We start from the raw sequence: 19,575 nt of genomic DNA on the forward strand, positions 1-19,575 counted from the left end.
CTAATCAGCATCTGTAAGATCGAATGTGAAATACCAAGAGTCTAACGTCTCATCAGGTCATTCGTGAACTCTCATTCGAATTCCAATAAGAAATAACGTTTCCAGAAGTACGATTTAAAGTTAAACTTCTTTTAATAGAAAAGTGAATTTCCACGCTGTTTTCAATCATACTTCATATAATTTATATAAGCTATGAGCTAAGTATTGTCCGCACTAGGCGCAGTTTTGGCCCCTTCAATCAGTCTTGCTTGCTCGGGGGTTGTCGCCCCCTCCACTACAGTCCATTGCTGTTGCACATCATCAGGATGAAGGGTATCATCGAATCGATTTGCATTTGGCCCACCAGATTGGAAAAGAACAGTTCCTCGGTGAGCTCTGACTCCAGCACGCTCAATGGCAGCAGGCTGGCAAATAATCCATTCGCCCGCTCCTCGCCGCCGCTCTGCCGGCGCAGCGTGGCCAGGGCATAGAGCTGGACCCGTTTCACATAGGCGCGCAGTGAGCGCTCGCGTCGATTCTGCTGCAGCATGAGCGGATTGAAGAGCAATACCAGACGCAGCAGTCCAAACTCAAGGTCCGTCACCTCCTGCGGTTGCAGCTCCTGTACAAAGTCATGCAGGGTGCGCGTGATCTGGGCTAGCTTCGCGACCTTCTGTGGCTCAATCTTATCGATGTCCGCCACCTGGCGCACGGTCTGCACCAGCTGACCAATAATTGTGGGCACCGCCAACTGGCGCTGGCACTGAGCCAACGCGACAGCGAGCAGCGAGGGCCAAGCGCCGCGAAGCAGCTTCATCTGAGTGTGCGTATCGAGCAGCTCAAAGGCGGCTACCTTGCGCAGCGTGTGGACAGTGAGAAAAATAATCCGGGCACCGGTTTCGCATACGTAATGCATATTCAGATACGAATGGACCAGCGGGGGCGGTTGCACATGGAAGCCACACTGCGCCTCGGAGGCAAACAGATCCTGTGTGAAGATCGCTTCATTGGCCACAAAATCGCCACGCTGACAGTACTCAAAGTCCAGGTCCATGTGCTCTACCAGATCTGCGTCCACATCTTCTGTCCCACTGTCTTCTGCATCCGAATCGCATTCGGGTTTGATGCTCAGCGCAGCAGCTGTGCTCTGTCCGGTCTGATTCCTGTCCAACTGCTGCTGTATGGGCTGCAGCAACTGCAGCGCCTTGTCTATGGCTCGCTTGTCCAGCGAACTCTGGATGAGACCCACTGTGGCGGGCGTGGGTATGGTAGATGCATCTGCTGCAGCGGCGGCAGCAGCTGCTGCATTGAAATTTAAATGCTGTGAATTATTGTTGCTGGCGCTGTTTGCCAGCAGCTGAAGGCACAAGGTGCTGCTGTTGTCCATCGAATCATCGTCATCCTCCTCCAACTCTGGCTTGGCCAACTCTGGTGAGTAACAGTGACTGTTTGCATTGCTGCTGGCTGCCTGCTGCTGCTGTTGTTGCTGTGAAGCGAGCACTGAAAGCGAAATGGCTGCTTATCAGAATCTGATTGGCATGTATTGGTGTAGTTGGTCTTACTCAGCGTTTGTGTTAGTTCCGCAAAGTTTAGATTCATCGGGAACAGAGTCTCACTTAACCCAAAGGGCGTTGTTGGTGTGTTGCCCACGGTGGGCGTGGCCGCATGCTGAAAGAGCGATGCAGCCGAGGCAGCGACGGCAGCTGCTGCCGACGCATGTTGCTGCTGTTGTTGCTGTTGCTTCACGCGTACCTGTTGATAGCTCGACTTGCCAGCCGAGGAGACACTGGCGGGGCCGCCTGCACTGCTCGAGGAGCCCGACACACTGCCCGTCCCACCAGAGACGATGCCATCTTTCCTATCCACAATCGGTTTGCGTTCGTGCTGCACGGCTGCAGATGGCGATGATGGCATAGAAAAGTAAAGCAAAGCAAAGAGAAAGCTGTTTATAAAGTGCTGCAGTAAAATAACTGTATATGATGTGCAGCTAGTTGTGGAGAGATGTGCACTGGGTGTGTCTATGTGTATAAGTATGTGTGTGTGTGCAGGTAAGCATGCATGCAGTATTAGTATGGATAGCTGAGCCTGTCTTTTCTTTTAGTTAAATTGTTTTTATATAAATTCAGTTGATTTATAAATTAAGTTTAATTACTTTTCAAATAAGTATAGAAGTCCATTTGAAATGACAGCCTAAGTAAAATGTCAAAAGCAGAAGTTAGAATAATATTATCACTCACTCTGATTCAACAATTTTAAATTCAAACGCATATAATTTTAAATTCAAATTATTGCTAATTGCAAATTAGTTTCTATGTCGAAAAAAAGGCAGACAAAAGCCCCATCCATGCTGAGTGTTGTGTGACTGCGTGAATGAATAAATGTGCGTGTGTGTGCTTTTGTGAGAATGAATGTGGGGGGACTGGTGGAGGACTGTGGTGCTGTGCGTGCAATGTTGTCTGTTTTGATTTGAATGGGGATTTTTGAGACGACGACTTAAACGAAAATTACAATCACTTCGCATGCCGCTGGCCAAACACTTTTGCAGCCGACAGAATTGACACCTGTTGCGATGGTGTTTGGTCACCTCGCAGTTCATTGCGCCGCGGCACTGGTAGCCCAGTTGCTTGCGTATCGAACGCTTGAAGAAGCCCTTGCAACCCTCGCAGCTGATGGCGCCATAATGGCGACCGGAAGCACGGTCCCCGCACACCAGGCACAGTTCCACGGACGAAAGAGACGCAGCGGCTGCCGCAGAGCTGGCCGCATTTCCGGCCGCGACGGCGGCTGCATTGCTGCTGCTGCTGCTGTTGCTGCCGCTTGGGTGATTCAAGCCCATGGCTCGGCTCTCTGCAAATCAGATCAACAAAGAGAAAAAAAAATCGTGAAATAACACACATTTTTACACGCACTACAAGTTTTTCAGCTTTGCTCACCTTCGGTTTTAATGCCGCTGCTTGTGCCCATCATGAAGCCCAACTGAAGACTGCAAGCTGTTGCTTCTTTGTGTTAGTTTGCCTTTCTTATTAGAACTTGTTTTTCGTTACGACTGTGTGCGTGCGTGTATGTTTGTGCATACGTGCGCTGTTTATATTAACTGCTATTAAACGTTTTGGAAAGGCTTTGAGAACATTGTTTTCGAACTCACGAACGATTATTATGTTTACTTTACACTTTGACCTTACATATGTCACTTAAATTAAATATCTAAAGCCATTTAGAATGAGCTTTAGAGGAACAGCGAAAATCTTCAACCTTTCGATAAAACACTTTCAGCTTTGTGGCAACGCCAACACATGGTGTGACCATCAACCGGATTCGTTATTTCCCTCCATGTCTTACTTCACTTGAGAATCGATAATCGTTCGGCGATAATTGGAAATTGCGATAATTTAACCTATAGTGCGCCAGTTTGAAAATTATATTAGCACTAGTACATCTTATTTATAAAAATACAATTTATTATACAATTGAAATCATTACACAAAGAATAAAACATACAAATCACTTATTTACTTGTTTTCTGTGAAATTAATTACACTTTTTTGGTCTTATAAACGAGTAAGCCACAAATTGCCCTCAAAAAAGCAGCTGCTTGCAATGGGAAGAGGTCAAAAAATCGTAAAACACTAGCGCGAATCAATTTGGGAAGCGCACAATTTTAACCTACAAACATTTCACGATACTACAGATCAACTATTCTTACACAATTATCAACTACAGTCTGTTTACATTATTTATTCTTTAAGCCCATTGCACGTTTTGTGGCGCGACCAAGGAAGATGCCAGTCAGAAAGACTAAGCCCGTGGCGCTCATTAATATCACAAGGAAGAACTTCCGTGCCGGTGATGCGACCACCTGCTGCACCAGCTGTCCCATATCCTCCAATGGCAGAGCCAGTGTGTCATCCGCATTGCGAAACATTTCAATACGCTTCTGCAGCTTATCGCGACAGTCCGGCTCCAGTGATTTTGGCGACTCGCGCAATAATCTACGCAGACAATCCAGCTCTAAGTGAATGCAGAAAGTAAAAGCAAAAATGGATATTAAATATTGGAATATATAATGGCATTAAGACAGCTTACTGCGTGCATTGCCACTAGCCACATTGCCGCAATAGCGCAATAGATCCACAGTGCAAGCCATTTCCAGTATGGGATCCACATGAATATCCGCCTTGGCCTCGGCTATCAGTGTAGCCACCTCCAGTTGGCACTCGCGATTAATAAGCTGCTTGCGCAGAAAGGCTGCCTTCAGGCATTCCTCGACCTGGCCATGCTCATCTGCATCCATATACTTTTTGCAGAGTTCCTGTATCTCAGACTTGCAGAAGTGCTGCAGCACGGGATTCAGCTTATAGTTTAATGCCTGCTCCTGCAGTATTTTGATCATTTCCTGGGCGCATTTGTCATCCAACTTTGATTGTCTGAATTTCTCCTTTAAGCATTTAATAACCTATTTAAATGAAAGGTAAGAGAAATTTATTTACAGCCAATTACGAGAAATACCATTAATAATAATAAGAATTCATAATCAAGAATATTTCTATTTGAATTGGCTTGCTTTCGCCGCAATTTTTAAAGTCTGCGCTAACTCATTTTCATGAATTTTCCGATTTACATGGAATACAATATAATATTTTCGCCAGCTCAGTTGATAGAACTGTTTGCAGCGATAACGAACCGTAATAAACGATCGCAATTGTCGAGCTAGTTGGGCTCGCACGTTCTTCCCATTCAGTTCAATTCGATGCGTAGACGTGTCGTATACGTGATGTTAGCTCTTTGCGGGCTGGTGCTCGCTGGCCTCGTCGCCTGGCTGCTGGTCTCGATGATTGCGGTAGCGGATGCACAGACACCGATGTCAACAGTGACCGTTGACCTGTCCGGACAACAGGGCACAGTGCGCGGCAATTACGGACAGACAGCGTGGACGGGCCAGAGCTTCATGCAATTCCGTGGCATTCCCTACGCAGAAGCACCCATTGGAAATCTGCGCTTTCGTGTGGGTTAATAGTCCAATTTGTCGACTAGTGATACGACAACTGATAAACGACCTTTATGACGTTATTTATTTTTGTACCTTCCCACGAAAAAAAAAACAGCAACCGGTTGCTCGCTCACCCTGGTCTGAGACGCTCGATACCTTGGACTTTGGCCAACGCTGCCCCGTGATAACCAATTTGGATCCAAAGATGTCTGACGCTCAGCTAGAAGATTGCCTAAATCTGTGCGTCTACACAAAGAACGTAAGTGCTATCGAAAGTTAGCTTTAGACACTCTAAGAGTTTTACCCAAATTAAGTTAGATTTGCGATTTTTAAGCATTTGATTACTTGGAAATGGCTTTTGAAGCAGTTATAAATTGTTGAGGGTTTCAATTAACTTGAATTCAAGCACCTGAATAAAAAAGATTAGAGGGAAACTAATTATAAACGTAGACCTAATTAAGTTAAGGCTCAATAGCCCTAGATATTGTGCACAATATAAACAATGCTAAACAGCTGTTGAAGTAGCTGCAAAACAAAGGCCTTTCGCTTTTTTCCGATTGGCGATAAATAGTTGGAAAAGCCAGAATTAACATGAGTCAATCTGAACTCAAGCATGAAATTGAAATGTGGTTTAAAACGTTTTTTATCAGCAGTTAAGAATTTTATAACAAGCTTTTGCACGGCAGATGCTTTCTATAACTCAATTCACTTTTGTGCTTCCTTTTACAGCTTACAGCGCGACAGCCGGTAATGTTCTATGTGTATGGCGGCGGCTATTACAACGGCTCATCGCAAGATCATCCGCCGCACTATTTGCTGGAACGTGATATTGTCCTGGTGGTGCCACATTATCGCGTCGGCGCCCTGGGCTGGCTCTCCACACTCACTGAGCAGCTGCCTGGCAATGCGCCGATAGGCGATATACTCCTGGCCCTAGATTGGGTGCAGCGGCATATTCACAGATTTGGCGGCGATCCCAACCAGGTGACCATATTTGGACAGAGTGCTGGAGCGGGCGTCACCAGCGCCTTGCTGCTGAGTCCACGCACCGCCAAGCACCATTTCCAACGTGCGATTGTGCAATCCGGTTCGATATTCGCTAGCTGGGCTATTACCAAAGATCCCGCTGCCCAGGCACAGCGGATCTGCAAGGAGTTGCACTGTGAGCGCTGCGAGGAGCAGGAACAGCTCTTGCGCTGTGTGCGTTCTGCATCGGTGCTGGAGCTGCTGCAGGCCACCAAAGCGGAGAGTTTCTCTCCGCTTGTGGGCGATCTGCAGGGCATATTGCCAGAACACCCGGAGGAACTGCTCAAGCGTCGCCAACGTTCTGTGCCGCTCATGACGGGCTTTACACAGCACGATGGCTCCTTTGTGCTTGCCTGTGAGTGGACAAAGACTAATATTTGTGAATGTTCCTTGATGCAATCCCTTGCAGCATATTACGATGCTCTGGCAGCCAAGCTCGTCAATGTCAGTGATCTCAGCGTGCGGCAGTTTTCACAGGGTCTCATCGATATGGCTAAGGACGCCACAGGTCTGGCAGATAATTTGTTATATCGCCTGCTCTTCACGCGACAGCTGTTGGAAAGCCACGCCCACAAGGCTGCTCTGCCGGCATATTTTGATGTGAGTTAGAGCAGGAGTAATTAATTGAACTTTAGCTGATTTTCTCTCTCTCTTTCTCTCTCTCTTTCCTAGCTCACTTCGACAATTTATATGAAGTCGCCCGTCATCAGCCTGGCCACCAAGCTGTTCACACATCGATCGGACGCTCCTGTCTATGTCTACAGCTTCGAGTATGAGGGCGAGCACACGCGCTTTGGCTACGAGTTTGGCAATGAGCATTATCCCTTCAATGGCGGCGTCCATCACTCCAATGACAATATCTATCTATTTGCCACACATTCACTGCAAATGGAAGACACACTCATGGCCCAGAACATGGTGGAGCTATGGACATCGTTTGCCATTGACGGTGCGCCCAAAGATCTGAATCCTCTGACCAGTGCCAGTGGACCCTACAATCGACTCGGCCTCCACCTAAAGACGGGCGACGATTTGCTGGAAACGCTCACAGCGACAATTGATGATCCAAACAATTCGCGTTTGCAGCGCAAAAATATGGAGTTTTAAAAAGTCATCGAATATATATGTATTTATATATATATTATATTGTAGACTTGGAAATGTAATAGAGCTAAACTAACCATATTAGCTATACTTGTATGTAAACTAACAAAAGAATAAATATACGGCTCAGCTAGCCCTTAACTTAATCTTTTGCATCATAGAGTTTGATATATTGCTGCTATTCACGGTGCAGTTTATAATATATAAAGACTCTAAAGATAAGTTGATGGAATGACTTGCTGTCACCTCTGATATTATATATATATATCTCTTTACGATTTGCAAATAACAAGACTTTAGTGCATGCTCTATATATTTATAATCATATATAAATATATAATCATAATCATTAAATAAAAAACAATCACATATCAGCTAACCCAATTCAGTCGCATCTACTTTCTACACTAACTTATCTTAATTGAAAATGTTTTCCCTAAGCTTTCCCATTCGTTTGCCTTGATCGCATGCCAAATCAATTAAAATATGTCAATTGACTACTCACCTTTCCATTCAGTTCCTCATTCGGTTGAGATTGTATCACAATATTGGAGCAGTACCGATCAATGTTCTTGCCACAGGCACTCTGTAGCGTAGGATTGAAACGAAAGTCTGTATTTTGTTCGATCATTCGATTGACGACCACCAAATGACACCGTTGATCAAACGTCGGATCATCCTTGTAGGTCTTTAAGCAGTTCAGCAGCTGCATTGATTCCGTGTTGGGACAGAATTTATATATCATCTCCTTGCAGGTGTTGATCAGCGTATAGTCGGTGCCACTGTCCCCCAGCTCCGAGCGTTTGATCATGAATATCGCATGATGACAGTTCTTGCCCAGACGAGGTGTTTTCTGTATCAGACACTCCAAGGCCTGTAAAAAAATACTCTTTAGTAGTTTGTACTCAAAGAATTGAATAAGTTTATCATTGTAGGTGTTGGATTGTGTTAGTGGATTAATAAATGCTTGACTTGGATGACTTGCATTTTTATTCACCTGACCGGGGCCATTCTGATCAGAGCAGAACTGCTTTAACTCGTTCTTGCAAACGTTAGCCAACTTGGGATCAAGCGAAATACTTTCACGCTGCTGATACAGCTGCGACTTGACCTGCTGTCTACATTCCTTTGGTATCTGATGCCGCTGAGCGCGTATCGTATCGTTGCGCATGACCTCACTGAGGCAGGCGACAACCTCGTTTTTAGTGGCGCTTGCACCACAGAAGCGCAACACATGCGGACGGCACGCCTCCTTGAATTTGGTCGTGAAATGATAGCTCTTCAGCGAGATTATCTGAAAGTGTTCGATGGCAGCGCGACAGCCCTTGTTCAGGTCAGCATCGTTTTTGTGCGAAATCAGACAGTCCATCATGTTCCCTAAAAGATAGAGAACATTAGTTGGGGAACAGTTGGTGAAGTAACTAAACTAACCACCATCCTTGCCGGCATTAAGTATTTCCGAGCAATGCTTTTGCATTGCCTCCGAGCAAGTAGCCATTATAACCGGATTCATCTCAATGTTGGCTGCCTCCTCCTCTGTGTATTTGGTCACCACCGCCTTACACTCAGGCTGCAGCTTCTCCAGCCTATTCTGCAGGCACTCCATTTCGGAACCCTTCTCGGTGAGCTCGCCACAGAACTGAGACAAGTCAAGAAGACAGTAATCTTCTACCTCTGGTATCAGATCCACAGAGATCGCCCGCTGGCGCATCACACGTTTGACCTCCCTAAAGCAGTCCTTGCGCAACGTATGATGTTCGTCCTCGCTGTATGCCATACGATGCAGGCAGGGCAATATCATGGGGCCACGCTCGGGATCCATTTGTACATCTTGTATATCGTCCCATTGGTGCTTGGCGCGGCAGTACTTGACAGCATCGTCGCGGCAGTGCTTGTAGAGCTGCGGGTCCAGTTTGAAGTCGCGCGCCACAAAATACTCAATGATAAGCAAGGCCTGCTCACACTCCGGCCGCATAGCCGTCGTGCCTATGTGTTCTAAAAGGCAACTCATAACACGCGCTTCGCCGCCTTCCACGTCCTTGCAGGCCACATCAACGACTTTTTTGCAGGCACGCCTGAGCACAGGATCCACACGCCAGTCCTCGCCCGCGTCGCTGGCCTTGATCAATGTCTCCAGTCCACGCTGACATTGAGCTGTGACGCGTCGCTGTGGCCGCCTTGCACGCACATGATACATAAGGCAGTGAATGATTTCCCCACCAGAACTGGAGAGGCCGTTAACCAGCTGCGACTTGTGTTCGTCGGGACAGAACTTGGGTATGTCGTCGGCACAGTCGCTGAGCAGCTCGGGCGACAGCTGAAAGTCTGTCATGAGCATGCGTCGATGATCGTCCAGTTCAACGAGGCACTCGGGCGCCAGCTTCGTGCCGTTCTTCGACACAGACTCCAGGCAGAGCAAGATTTGCGCCAAACGCACCTGTTTGTCCTCGGAGACGCCGCGTCGACAATGATGCAGTTTAATGTCATCCTTGCACGCCTTGGCCAGACCATGCGAGACTCGATAATCTTTACCCATTTGCTGGTCACGCAATGTTATCTGAGCTGCACACTGGCTGCTTAGTGCTGGATCATTCTTATGCCGAACGAGGCACTTGTAAGAGTTCGCCGAACCGGCACGTTCCTGCAGAAGAGATTGAGCATTAGTTACACTACAATTTGACTATTAGCCAACTCACTTGTGGGCACAGAGCAGTTAGATCTCCGGAGCACACGCGAAACAGCTCCAGCATGCCACGCTGCTGCTCAATGGAATTGATAGCCACTTTGCAGTTGATGTCCATGGTTGATTGGCTAGCATGGGCAACTAGGCATTGGGCCGTGCCAAGCTGGGAGAGCATCGATGGCAAATGCTCAACATTCATGCGTCCACACTTTAGCTGCTCCACCTGACCGCCGCAGGCTGCATAGAAGTCGCCAATGCTCGCATAGTCCTGACCCAGTGACGTATAGGCACGGCGCAGCTGCTGCTGGCAGCCGCTGCTCTGTGGCAGCTGTTGGCGTTTGTCTTCCAGGCAGGACCACAGATCGACCGAGTTAAGGCAGGTTAATAGTTTTGTTTGCTCATCGGCACAATAGCTGGGCAGGAATGTGTGCTCCACCCAAGAGTTGAGCTGCAGTTGGCGCTGCTGCAGCCAGAGCGCATGTTGGCAGTCATCGGGCAGTGCCTCCAACTGACTGGAACTGAAGCTTAACGCGCACTCCAGCATGGCCAAATTGTCAGTTGACTTCAGATGGGTGCAATAGTTTTGCAGATCTTTGCAGCCTGGTAGATCGATGATGCTGTGCAATTGAGCTGCAGTTGCCTTTGTATTGTCGGCGACAACAGAAGCGCGGCGTATACGAACTTTTGCGGGGAGCACATCATCGTCACCTGCTGCTGCCCACAGCCACGACAACAGCAGCAAACACTTAAATTTCATATTTCTTCTGTGGAAATGCTCTCAACTTCAACTGGACATTTAAGCAGGTGCATATAACAATGCTGCACTGTATACTAACTGTACACAATTATAATAAAACAAATATAGATATCAATGTAAAATATCAATTCGTTACACGTTTGCCGGCAGAAAATGCAGCGTTCAGTTTCTTATCATTTCTTTTTTAATACGAACTATGTACGCTTGGTGAGTTGAAATCACCCTTTGCTTTGTTATAGCATTAACATTTAAATTTCTATGCTCAGCAATTTTTTGTGCAATAAAGAATTACACGATCCTCTCAGTTTTTTATTAGAACACTTTACTTGCTCAACAGCTGCATATCGAATGCTAATAAGAATAGTAGACATCGATTGTTATATGACTGCTAATCGATAGTCATTGTACAAAACATATCAAACTTTGTGACGTCATGCTTCAAACCACTGACCGATAAATTTACTTCTTTTGGGCTGCTCATCTCTAGCAGTCTATGAGTCGTTCGGAAACTGAAGAAAGTTTTCAAGCTGGCAAGCTTTTAATTTTAAATACCAGTAATTGTATGTAGAGAATACTTAAGTCATCACTCAATCCATCATCATACTGACGCATTCCATATTGCGAACATTTAAAGTAGCGTCCTCCAACTACGGCATCACGGTGGACGTCTACAGAAGCTGAGGAGGCGGCTAACGAACGCACACCGCTCATGGACGCACACGTAGCCCCATCTTCGTCGTCTTCATCGGCGACGTCGGCTGGCGCTCATGGCAGTCTGAGCGGCGCAGCAGAGCGTTTGGAGCGTCCTCCAAGGCGACAACAAGCACACCAACGCAATTACGGTTCGAATGGAAATCAGGAACAAATGAATAACGCAGATCAAGCTGATGGGGTAAGTGATTTTAAAATCTATATATTTATTACATAGCTAAAATTTTTTGTAATCTGTAGGCTGTACTAGCCGTACCCAGTGTTGTCATCCGTGAATCGGCATCTCGGCCTTCAAGACTTAGCGCAGGCGGCGGCGGCGGCGCCAGTGATGGTGAATCTGGACAACCTGCCGAAGAGGAGCAGGGCCTTAAATACGGTGCTCAACATGTCATCAAGCTATTTGTGCCAGTTTCACTGTGTATGCTGGTCGTTGTGGCCACCATTAACTCGATCAGCTTCTACAACAGCACAGATGTTTATCTGTAAGTATCCGCAATATACTATTAATATATATTATATATCTAACATTTCGCCATCCATTGACAGGCTTTACACACCGTTTCATGAACTCTCGCCAGAGCCGAGTATCAAGTTTTGGAATGCCTTAGGCAACTCCCTGATTCTTATGAGCGTCGTAGTAGTAATGACCATATTGCTCATTGTTCTGTACAAGAAACGCTGCTATCGCGTCATACACGGCTGGCTTATACTCTCCTCGTTTATGCTCCTATTTATTTTCTCCTACTTGTACTTGGAGGAGTTGCTCCGTGCATACAACATTCCCATGGACTATCCGACGGCTGTGCTGATTATGTGGAACTTCGGCGTAGCTGGCATGATAGCCATACATTGGCAGGGTCCATTGCGATTGCAACAGGGCTACCTTATATTCGTAGCTGCTCTGATGGCCCTGGTGTTTATTAAATATCTGCCTGAATGGACGGCCTGGGCTGTGCTAGCAGCCATCTCCGTATGGGGTATAGTCTTTTATATTCCTTATTTTTAAAAAAGTTTTTAATTTATCTCTTGATTACAGATCTCATAGCTGTATTATCACCACGGGGACCTCTGCGTATATTGGTAGAGACTGCACAGGAGCGCAACGAGCAGATCTTTCCTGCTTTGATCTATTCCTGTAAGTGATCTGCTCTCTCCATGATCAAATAGCTCTCTCATTGCCAATATCATTGTAGCTACGGTCATTTATACCTACATGGGTACACACTATGCCCCAGAGCAACCCCAATCACAATCACAATCAGAATCAGAATCACAACCTCAAGCCCAACCACTGTCAACAGCCACATCATCGCCATCAAACAGTAACTCAACAGCTACAACGCGAACCACACACAACTCGTTGGCCTCGCCGGAGCTACCGACATGCTCAAGCAACTGTCGTCCAAGTACTGCGCGCACAAGTACCTCCCGCGTCAATCAGCGCCAGCAGGACAATCAGGCGGCTGCTGAAGGTATGCCACTTGTGACATTTAAAACAAATTTGCACGGACACGGTACATATGCATTTATTTTTATAATTTTATTAACCTCTTAAAAGCCTATTAATTCGCTTGTGTTCTCTAAATTTTGTTTTGTGGCTTGCGCTTAAATTCGAGAATATGGAATCGCCTTTCGATTCCTGAGTTGATTGAATAGTCAGTTGCCTGATTTAGCGCAAATGCTAGTGCATGCTAAAATTTCTTCTGGTTTAGATGTTTAAATGGTGTCGGAACGTTTATATGTATATCTACTTTAATTTTTCTTGCAAGAATCATTTAAATATATATTTTCTATATTCTTACAGAGGAAGCTGCAGGCTTCACACAGGAATGGTCTGCGAATCTGAACAATCGCGTGGCGCGTCGCCAAATTGAGGTACAAAGTACGCAAAGCGGGAATCCACGTCGAGCCAATGAATATCGCACAGTTCCTGCGCCCGAACAGCAACAACCGGAACCTCAGGAAGAACGTAAGTATACTCAGCAATAATTCACATATGCATACCGATGCTAAATATTGCTTTATTATCTGATTTATAGGTGGCATAAAGCTTGGTCTAGGCGATTTCATCTTTTATTCCGTGCTGGTTGGTAAAGCGTCTACCTATGGCGACTGGACTACGACAATTGCCTGCTTCGTGGCCATATTGATTGGCCTTTGCCTGACCCTGCTGCTCTTGGCCATTTGGCGCAAGGCTTTGCCCGCTCTGCCTATTTCTATAACATTTGGTCTGATCTTTTGCTTTGCCACTAACTTCTTGGTTAAGCCTTTTATGGAGAGTCTGTCCGCTAAACAGGTGTTTATATAAAATGACAATTAGTGGATAGATATATATATAAATATGTATATTAAGTACTAGTATTCTCTGTAACCAAAACACCTTTTTACAATACAATCTTTATTTAACAAAGTATAGTAACGAACAAATAAGGCTTATGTTGTTTTTAACTTGACTATTGTTTTGTCTACTAGGTTTATTAGCCAACCTGGTTCAAGTCCATGAAATAGCTGTCGTGGATCCTTGGCTGCAGTGAGCATTTCATAGTTGGGATCGTCCTCGATGCGAGGCAGCTCATAGCCATATTTTTGTGCCAGTACTAAGCGCTCCTTACTGATCTCCTCAGGATTGGCTAAATAGCCGCGATTCTTGGCATCTGTGTAGTACTCAACAGCATCCTGTGGCGGCAGCATGCGCAGTGGGATAGGCACTCCCTTTTCGAACCATTTCTTCGGATTGGAAAGTATGTGAAGGCTGCGTGGATCATAGTAGGCAGTGCGGATGACACCACCATTGCGCTCTACAGCTGCTATGACCGCTTCACTTGCATGCTGCACCTCGATGTTAATCTTGGCCTTGAAATTGTCCAATCCTTCGTCAGTCAACTGAAATCCATACTGAAGTTCTGCTGGTTTCAGCGTCATTAGGCCAGAATTGCAGAGAGTGGCGATGTCAATCGGTTGACTGATATCGATGCGATTGGTGTCGATCAGCACCTGTAGCTGTAGCATTGAAATTGGCGGATATTCTCGGCGCATGTGGTGTCCCTTGTAATAGGGCTCGTAGGGAAAGCGCAAGTAGAAAGGTTGATTGCCGGTTTCGTAGCCCAAACGCATAAAATTCTGTCGCTGGCCAGAACCTTTATTGCCGGCACCATGTTTGTCGCCACCATGTTGAGCACGCCCACGTTTGTCCTACAAATCAAAGAAAATGTTATGAGAACATGTATTGATTGCAATGTTATTCAACCGGCCACAGATTTTACTCACGTTCTGCTTGGAGTTTGGATTTGGTCGCAGATTGCCAATTTGTACGCGTGGCAAGGTACGTAAAAGCTTTAAGGCCTTGTCTGTGCTTTCACGCAAGTGTGCCATCTAAAGTTTAATAAAGAAAATTATATTTTCAACCAAAAATCAACACGAGTGAGTAAATTTACCGCTGTCGCTAATTAGCACTGCTAGCACTGGACTGTCAACACTGGTTGCAAGCGTTGCCAGACAATCATAGTCCCTACGTTTTTAAATTTGTATTTGAGCTTCCATCCCTAGAGCCCTGAATTTTCCCACTCAAAATAAAAACAAAGATTGAAATTATTCTATTTATTTTCTAAGCAGTAATATTTATTCTTGCTGATAATATGAAGTGTACCGCGTGTCAAGGCAAAAGTGACGCAACAATAAAATGCTTTTTGAAAGCAATGGATACCATTAAAGAACACTTTTTAAGTATGCCGCAAATAGCTGAACTAGAGTAAATTAAATATGACACATTTTCTTATAGTGATGCAGGGTCTGTGTGCAGAAAAGGAAGCAACTATTAGTCAACTAAACACTCGTAACGAAAAGCTCCATAACGCTCTTGACTTGTTGCGACAAGGACAGGAGCAACGCCTCAAATCAAGCCCCAAACGACGTAGATTGTCCCCCAAAAAACCCCAAATTAAGAATAACAACACGCAAAAAGCGCAAACGTCTCCATTGATACCTGAGAGTCAGAGCTCACTCAATATGAATATAGCTCTTTGCTCTGATGATGACGAGGAAGAAATCATTACAGAAACTGAGCCACCTATCAGCCCTTATAAGCCCTGGAAGACGCGTCACAAGTCAAGCACACGAAATTGCGAAAATGAACAACCGACTATCACAACAACAACTACTGCAACTGCAACGGCGTCAACAACCGATGCCAACAGCCCCTGGCTGGGCAAAGTACCCAAAGACCGACTGCCAATGGGTAAGACGAAAATGTCGCTCACAATACGCAGCGATTCGCCAAGATTAAAGCAAACCCGCTTACAATTTGATGCTGCCAAGACCAATAATACATCCAGCGATAAAGATATTATTGATTCCAGTCCGAATCTATATTCTTCGCTAAAACAAGCTAAGCAATCACGTTCCCTTTTACAGAGGTTAGTAGGTTGAATTTTATTATTAAGCTTTATTATAACAAAAATTAACCTAATAAGTTTGCAGAGTCGACAACAACAACGTCTCAGATATCAAACCTATCGCCGACTCCGCAAAGACACCAATAAGCAATAAAAACCCCGTGTTTGAAATGGATGACGATGATTCATTCTTTGATCTATGTCCAGACCCATCAGCATCTCAGCCAGCTTCAGGACTTGCTCTACCATCTTTGAGCGGCACTTCAGATACGTCAAGCGTAGTGCTGCTCACACCTGGCACACAGGACATTGTGTTCATTGATGACAGCATTACTGACAACACCTCTCTGAATACTATGGCTTTTATGGAAGAGGCCATCAAGGAGGATGACAAAGTTTCGCTGACAAAACTACAGGAATTCGAAGCTGAGCTAATTCGAAAGCGTCAATCAGAGGCAGCCAAAGTAAAACCAACTGCGGATGTTGTTAGGGTAAAACATGAGCCGCTCACAGAACTGCCAACTCCTTTTGGTAATGAATCAACCAAGTTGCCAGCTGACTTTGAAATGGACGATGACCAGGAAGATGCGGACGAGGAGGAGGAAATATTTCCACGTCCCATTGTAGTCAAACAAGAACCCGAATCGAGTTTGAAGCAACGCTACAATATAACTTGCCCACAGTGCGAAAAGGTAAATATCTCTTATTTTACTCCATTTTCATTGTATATATGTATTTATATTTCTTACAGTTTATCACATTTATGGGCACGAACTTGAATGACGAAAAGATACAAATGTATCTAAATAATTGCAGACACGAACGGGAGTTCGAGAACAACACACCACCCGGCTTTTGGAACCCGCACATGGTTTCGTTCACCGACGAAGATCCACGCAGCAAAGTTCATGTTGATCGTCGCTTTGTCGATGGAAAAAAGAAATAAGACTTATACATTGATTTTTATAGCCATTGGCAAATGCTTTATATTTATATGAACATATCATTACATCTTAATCGTAAGTTACAAATTGCCACGTTTGGCCTGTTCGATCTCAATCGCAGTGAAGAGCGACTTGAAGTTGCCGGCGCCAAATCCCTAGAATAAAATTGATAATGAAACAACAATCGAATGACGACTGAATATAAATCTTACATTGTGATTGAAACGCTGAATGACCTCCAGGAAGAGCGTTGGCCTGTCCTGGCAGTTCTTCGTAAAGATCTGCAACAGGTAACCATTCTCATCGAAATCAACCAAAATATTCAGTTTCTTCAGTATTTCCATATCCTCCTTAATTTTAGTGCGACTGTGCGATAGCTGCTCCTGCAGTATATCATAGTACGACGGAGGAATGGTCAAGAACTCCGTGCCGCGTGCCCGCAAGTTAGTCACAGCTCCAATAATATCATCTGTATTGAGCGCAATGTGCTGCACACCGGCTCCGCCATAGTAGTCCACATACTCTTGAATCTGGGACTTCTTTTTGCCATTGGCTGGCTCGTTGATGGGCATCTTCACAGTCTCCTCATAGTTGGCCATGACGATGGACCGCAGCGCCGAGTATTCCGTGTGTATCTGAGAATCGTCCACAGACCAGAAACGATGGAACTGCAAAATGCGCTCATACCAAGCAGCCACGCTCTCCATTTGCAAGTCCGGCTGATTGCCCACCACGTGGTCAATGAAGTTCAACTTTGCCGGCGGCAGATGCTCCAGCAGCACATCCTTGATGCCACGCTGATAGCCGGGCAAAAAGTCGCCCTTATAACCATTGCGCTCCACGAAAGTGTGAGTCGTATCGCCGTACTGCAAAGAGAGTAAGAGAATTATAATTTTGTGTTATGAATTATTTAATTTAAAGTCGACAACTTACCGTCTTAATGGTGGCAAATCTCACAAAGCCCTGGTCATCGCTTTCCTCCCAAATGTCGCGCACAACTTCAGCGCCACGGGAAACCGCCAGGTTAAAGATTGCATTTAAATCCTCCACTTCGAAGGCCACATCCTTGACACCGTCACCGTGGCGCATCAAGTGCAAGCCATGCTCCTCGTTATCGGTCTCATACGCCGATACAAACACAAAGACAATCTTGTTCTGGCGCACAGCATGCTTCGCATAGCGTCTCTCGCCCGTCTCCAATCCCTGATAGCCAAGTGGTTCAAAGCCCAATCGGGTCGTATAATAGCTGGCCGCCTGCTTGGCGTTGCCAACGTAAAACGTTAGATGATCAAAGCTTAAGAATTTTCCGGCTTCTGGCTAAATACGAATCATAGGTTAACAACTCCGATCATTAATTAACATATATATATATGAATTACTTACTTTGGATCCTTTGTCAGTATAGCTGGTCTACAAGGAAAGATAAGAGCAAAAGAAAGTTAGGTTTAGTTTGATTCACTAAATATGCAGATTTAGATAGACATAAATTAGCTTTTAAGCAACTATCAATATATCAAAATATTTAGCTTTTTATTTCCTTAGTCATTGATAAAAAAACACTTTAATAGTGAGTTCCTTCACTTTGTCAGATTATATAACTATTCTTGGCATATTCACAGAGGAATCATTACCATTATCACTCAGACTCAATTTATGCAAAACTCTTCCTCACACGCGTTATATAAGGTTTCTTCTGTCGACTCCAGCTGCGATCCGTAGATCTTCACAAATAGACTATGGCCACGGCACGCTGAAATCTGGGCTTATATAGGCCCACCTCTCGGCTGATCTTGTTGATCAGTTGAAAATCCTGCTCATTTAAATATATGTCAAACTAGTATTCTGTTTACGAGCATTAAGAATCTAGCTGTTTTTCTTATTGTTGCTATCCATTAATATATTCGCATATTTAATTACAAATTGCAGAATTTGTTTACTGGAACAGGTGCTGCTACCCGTTATCAACAACTGCATATTATTTGTTTATTTGTTTATCGCAATTACATTGCAAGCTCTATTATTTATGTTTTGAGCATAGCTTCGTCTATAATGTTGTTGCTCTAGTAAATTTGTTTCCCTTTGCCCAATGTAAACTTTGATAATTATGCAAACCACCCGAATCGTTACTGATATCAAGTCGTTGTATTTCTTTTTTATTTTTTGGATTTTTTTATAACAATTTGCCGGTTGGCGCTTAAATATTCATAAGCTCTACAGGTTTGCTGGGGTAATAGAAATAAATGTATATCTGCTTATGTGTGTGTGTGTGTGTGTGTGCTTGTATGTATGCATTTGCCACGCGCTCGTTGCCAAGTTGTATTGAACTGGCTTCTGTTGCGAGCCCCCAAAATTATTAGTATACGACTATTTAGAATACGAAATGAGCTATGAAATTTGTATTTATGAAAAGTTTATTTTTGTATGCTTGAATTAAAATATTTCACTTGACAAGAATTCAAATAAAAACGCTCAAGATTCTAAATAGTGGGACTATGGCACGAGAGCCAAATAAAATATTTTACATTAATGGAGAATGATGGTAAATTTGTATATATTTGTATATCGCATATCTGTATATTATAATATATATATAGTGTTCAAGAATATGCCTATAAGTACTCAGAACTGCATACGCTGCTGATTATTTGCCGATGATTTACATTTACAATTAATTTTATTTTATTTACATATATACATACATACGTATGTACATAAATTCACATTGCTTTTATGCTCGTTTCGCATCGAGATTACAAAATTGCTTTTGCTCGCTCAAACAGTTTGTTAATGGCCCCCTATTGGCATATGCTATCAATGGGCCGGCGACAGGGGCTACTTATGGATACCCTGTAACCTCCGCCGGCTGCCCTCGACTATGGCCCAGGTTGTTGCTGCGAGTAGCTGCCCTAATCAGCCAATCATAATAAATGTCAAGCATCGAATTGGCTTCGTGCCAATGGCCACTTGTGTGCTCACCATCCACTGCCTGGAAT

At 44.6% G+C, this 19,575-nt stretch overlaps 7 protein-coding genes and 1 long non-coding RNA gene across 14 annotated transcripts; 4 read left to right on the top strand and 4 right to left on the bottom strand.

Annotated features, from left to right (window-relative positions):
* Window positions 1-113: 113 nt before the first annotated feature.
* On the bottom strand, window positions 114-3,284 carry Hr78 (Hormone-receptor-like in 78). 5 transcript variants are annotated; one of them, XM_089259703.1, is made up of 5 exons: window positions 3,144-3,284; window positions 2,913-3,073; window positions 2,488-2,826; window positions 1,542-1,871; window positions 114-1,479 (listed from the first exon to the last, which is right to left on the bottom strand). In XM_089259703.1, exons 2-5 carry the CDS (start codon window positions 2,944-2,946, stop codon window positions 275-277), a joined length of 1,908 nt encoding a protein of 635 aa, XP_089115829.1. In that variant the 5' UTR covers window positions 2,947-3,073; window positions 3,144-3,284; the 3' UTR covers window positions 114-274. The 5 variants fall into 5 exon arrangements, with proteins under 5 accessions (XP_089115829.1, XP_089115830.1, XP_089115831.1 ...); XM_089259704.1 differs by having other exon boundaries at window positions 2,913-3,076; XM_089259705.1 differs by having other exon boundaries at window positions 2,913-3,060; window positions 3,144-3,280.
* A 132-nt stretch (window positions 3,285-3,416) lies between these two features.
* Glg1 (Golgi apparatus protein 1) lies at window positions 3,417-10,713 on the bottom strand. Its single transcript, XM_018100123.2, has 6 exons — window positions 9,793-10,713; window positions 8,528-9,737; window positions 8,094-8,473; window positions 7,602-7,970; window positions 4,063-4,432; window positions 3,417-3,987 (listed from the first exon to the last, which is right to left on the bottom strand). The coding sequence occupies exons 1-6, from the start codon at window positions 10,534-10,536 to the stop codon at window positions 3,710-3,712; spliced, it is 3,351 nt and encodes a 1,116-aa protein (XP_017955612.1). The 5' UTR covers window positions 10,537-10,713; the 3' UTR covers window positions 3,417-3,709.
* Est-Q (Esterase Q) lies at window positions 4,646-7,130 on the top strand. The gene is made up of 5 exons (XM_018100133.3): window positions 4,646-4,981; window positions 5,082-5,225; window positions 5,696-6,347; window positions 6,402-6,592; window positions 6,665-7,130. Exons 1-5 carry the CDS (start codon window positions 4,727-4,729, stop codon window positions 7,097-7,099), a joined length of 1,677 nt encoding a protein of 558 aa, XP_017955622.1. The 5' UTR covers window positions 4,646-4,726; the 3' UTR covers window positions 7,100-7,130.
* Window positions 7,653-8,073, top strand: LOC149091427 (uncharacterized). The gene is made up of 2 exons (XR_016196697.1): window positions 7,653-7,778; window positions 7,852-8,073. It is a non-coding gene; the product is annotated as an uncharacterized LOC149091427 (long non-coding RNA).
* Window positions 10,714-10,972: 259 nt separating the features above from the next.
* Psn (presenilin) lies at window positions 10,973-13,677 on the top strand. 3 transcript variants are annotated; one of them, XM_018100130.3, is made up of 8 exons: window positions 10,973-11,096; window positions 11,171-11,428; window positions 11,488-11,729; window positions 11,794-12,224; window positions 12,284-12,382; window positions 12,441-12,761; window positions 13,052-13,216; window positions 13,287-13,677. In XM_018100130.3, exons 2-8 carry the CDS (start codon window positions 11,246-11,248, stop codon window positions 13,553-13,555), a joined length of 1,710 nt encoding a protein of 569 aa, XP_017955619.1. In that variant the 5' UTR covers window positions 10,973-11,096; window positions 11,171-11,245; the 3' UTR covers window positions 13,556-13,677. The 3 variants fall into 3 exon arrangements, with proteins under 3 accessions (XP_017955619.1, XP_030241658.1, XP_017955620.1); XM_030385798.2 differs by having other exon boundaries at window positions 10,977-11,096; window positions 11,174-11,428; XM_018100131.3 differs by having other exon boundaries at window positions 11,008-11,428; window positions 12,441-12,719.
* On the bottom strand, window positions 13,629-14,808 carry mRpL15 (mitochondrial ribosomal protein L15). The gene is made up of 3 exons (XM_018100135.3): window positions 14,682-14,808; window positions 14,515-14,619; window positions 13,629-14,439 (listed from the first exon to the last, which is right to left on the bottom strand). Exons 2-3 carry the CDS (start codon window positions 14,617-14,619, stop codon window positions 13,681-13,683), a joined length of 864 nt encoding a protein of 287 aa, XP_017955624.1. The 5' UTR covers window positions 14,682-14,808; the 3' UTR covers window positions 13,629-13,680.
* CtIP (CTBP-interacting protein) lies at window positions 14,798-16,766 on the top strand. The gene is made up of 4 exons (XM_018100145.3): window positions 14,798-14,970; window positions 15,026-15,659; window positions 15,724-16,330; window positions 16,390-16,766. Exons 1-4 carry the CDS (start codon window positions 14,883-14,885, stop codon window positions 16,582-16,584), a joined length of 1,524 nt encoding a protein of 507 aa, XP_017955634.1. The 5' UTR covers window positions 14,798-14,882; the 3' UTR covers window positions 16,585-16,766.
* Hpd (4-hydroxyphenylpyruvate dioxygenase) lies at window positions 16,597-18,486 on the bottom strand. Its single transcript, XM_018100155.3, has 5 exons — window positions 18,214-18,486; window positions 17,966-17,992; window positions 17,516-17,899; window positions 16,795-17,448; window positions 16,597-16,737 (listed from the first exon to the last, which is right to left on the bottom strand). The coding sequence occupies exons 1-5, from the start codon at window positions 18,214-18,216 to the stop codon at window positions 16,663-16,665; spliced, it is 1,143 nt and encodes a 380-aa protein (XP_017955644.1). The 5' UTR covers window positions 18,217-18,486; the 3' UTR covers window positions 16,597-16,662.
* Between the last annotated feature and the right edge of the window lie 1,089 nt (window positions 18,487-19,575).

This window comes from Drosophila navojoa, chromosome 4 (assembly GCF_054131105.1).
Source record: "Drosophila navojoa isolate 15081-1374.11 chromosome 4, UAZ_NAV_1.0, whole genome shotgun sequence".
NCBI classification, from domain to species: Eukaryota; Metazoa; Arthropoda; class Insecta; order Diptera; family Drosophilidae; genus Drosophila; species Drosophila navojoa.

What these genes read in the sequence shown, in the direction of transcription:
- Hr78 (XM_089259703.1), bottom strand. Translation starts at nt 2,946, where the DNA reads ATGATGGGCACAAGCAGCGGCATTAAAACCGAAG. An exon ending in CAGCGGCATGCGAAGTGATT is followed by an intron (nt 1,872 to 2,487) that starts GTAATTTTCGTT and finishes CGCCATCTGCAG; the next exon opens with CCGTGCAGCACGAACGCAAA. An exon ending in GGAACTAACACAAACGCTGA is followed by an intron (nt 1,480 to 1,541) that starts GTAAGACCAACT and finishes TTTCGCTTTCAG; the next exon opens with TGCTCGCTTCACAGCAACAA.
- Est-Q (XM_018100133.3), top strand. Translation starts at nt 4,727, where the DNA reads ATGCGTAGACGTGTCGTATACGTGATGTTAGCTCTTTGCGGGCTGGTG. An exon ending in TGTGCGTCTACACAAAGAAC is followed by an intron (nt 5,226 to 5,695) that starts GTAAGTGCTATC and finishes TTCCTTTTACAG; the next exon opens with CTTACAGCGCGACAGCCGGT. An exon ending in TGGCTCCTTTGTGCTTGCCT is followed by an intron (nt 6,348 to 6,401) that starts GTGAGTGGACAA and finishes AATCCCTTGCAG; the next exon opens with CATATTACGATGCTCTGGCA.
- Glg1 (XM_018100123.2), bottom strand. Translation starts at nt 10,536, where the DNA reads ATGAAATTTAAGTGTTTGCTGCTGTTGTCGTGGCTGTGGGCAGCAGCA. An exon ending in TAATGCCGGCAAGGATGGTG is followed by an intron (nt 8,474 to 8,527) that starts GTTAGTTTAGTT and finishes TCTATCTTTTAG; the next exon opens with GGAACATGATGGACTGTCTG. An exon ending in ATCAGAATGGCCCCGGTCAG is followed by an intron (nt 7,971 to 8,093) that starts GTGAATAAAAAT and finishes ATTTTTTTACAG; the next exon opens with GCCTTGGAGTGTCTGATACA.
- Psn (XM_018100130.3), top strand. Translation starts at nt 11,246, where the DNA reads ATGGACGCACACGTAGCCCCATCTTCGTCGTCTTCATCGGCGACGTCG. An exon ending in AACAGCACAGATGTTTATCT is followed by an intron (nt 11,730 to 11,793) that starts GTAAGTATCCGC and finishes ATCCATTGACAG; the next exon opens with GCTTTACACACCGTTTCATG. An exon ending in AGCAGCCATCTCCGTATGGG is followed by an intron (nt 12,225 to 12,283) that starts GTATAGTCTTTT and finishes TCTTGATTACAG; the next exon opens with ATCTCATAGCTGTATTATCA.
- mRpL15 (XM_018100135.3), bottom strand. Translation starts at nt 14,619, where the DNA reads ATGGCACACTTGCGTGAAAGCACAGACAAGGCCTTAAAGCTTTTACGT. An exon ending in ATCCAAACTCCAAGCAGAAC is followed by an intron (nt 14,440 to 14,514) that starts GTGAGTAAAATC and finishes TTTGATTTGTAG; the next exon opens with GACAAACGTGGGCGTGCTCA.
- CtIP (XM_018100145.3), top strand. Translation starts at nt 14,883, where the DNA reads ATGAAGTGTACCGCGTGTCAAGGCAAAAGTGACGCAACAATAAAATGC. An exon ending in CATTAAAGAACACTTTTTAA is followed by an intron (nt 14,971 to 15,025) that starts GTATGCCGCAAA and finishes ATTTTCTTATAG; the next exon opens with TGATGCAGGGTCTGTGTGCA. An exon ending in CTTGCCCACAGTGCGAAAAG is followed by an intron (nt 16,331 to 16,389) that starts GTAAATATCTCT and finishes TATTTCTTACAG; the next exon opens with TTTATCACATTTATGGGCAC.
- Hpd (XM_018100155.3), bottom strand. An exon ending in GATTTGCCACCATTAAGACG is followed by an intron (nt 17,449 to 17,515) that starts GTAAGTTGTCGA and finishes CTCTCTTTGCAG; the next exon opens with TACGGCGATACGACTCACAC. An exon ending in TTCAGCGTTTCAATCACAAT is followed by an intron (nt 16,738 to 16,794) that starts GTAAGATTTATA and finishes ATTTTATTCTAG; the next exon opens with GGATTTGGCGCCGGCAACTT.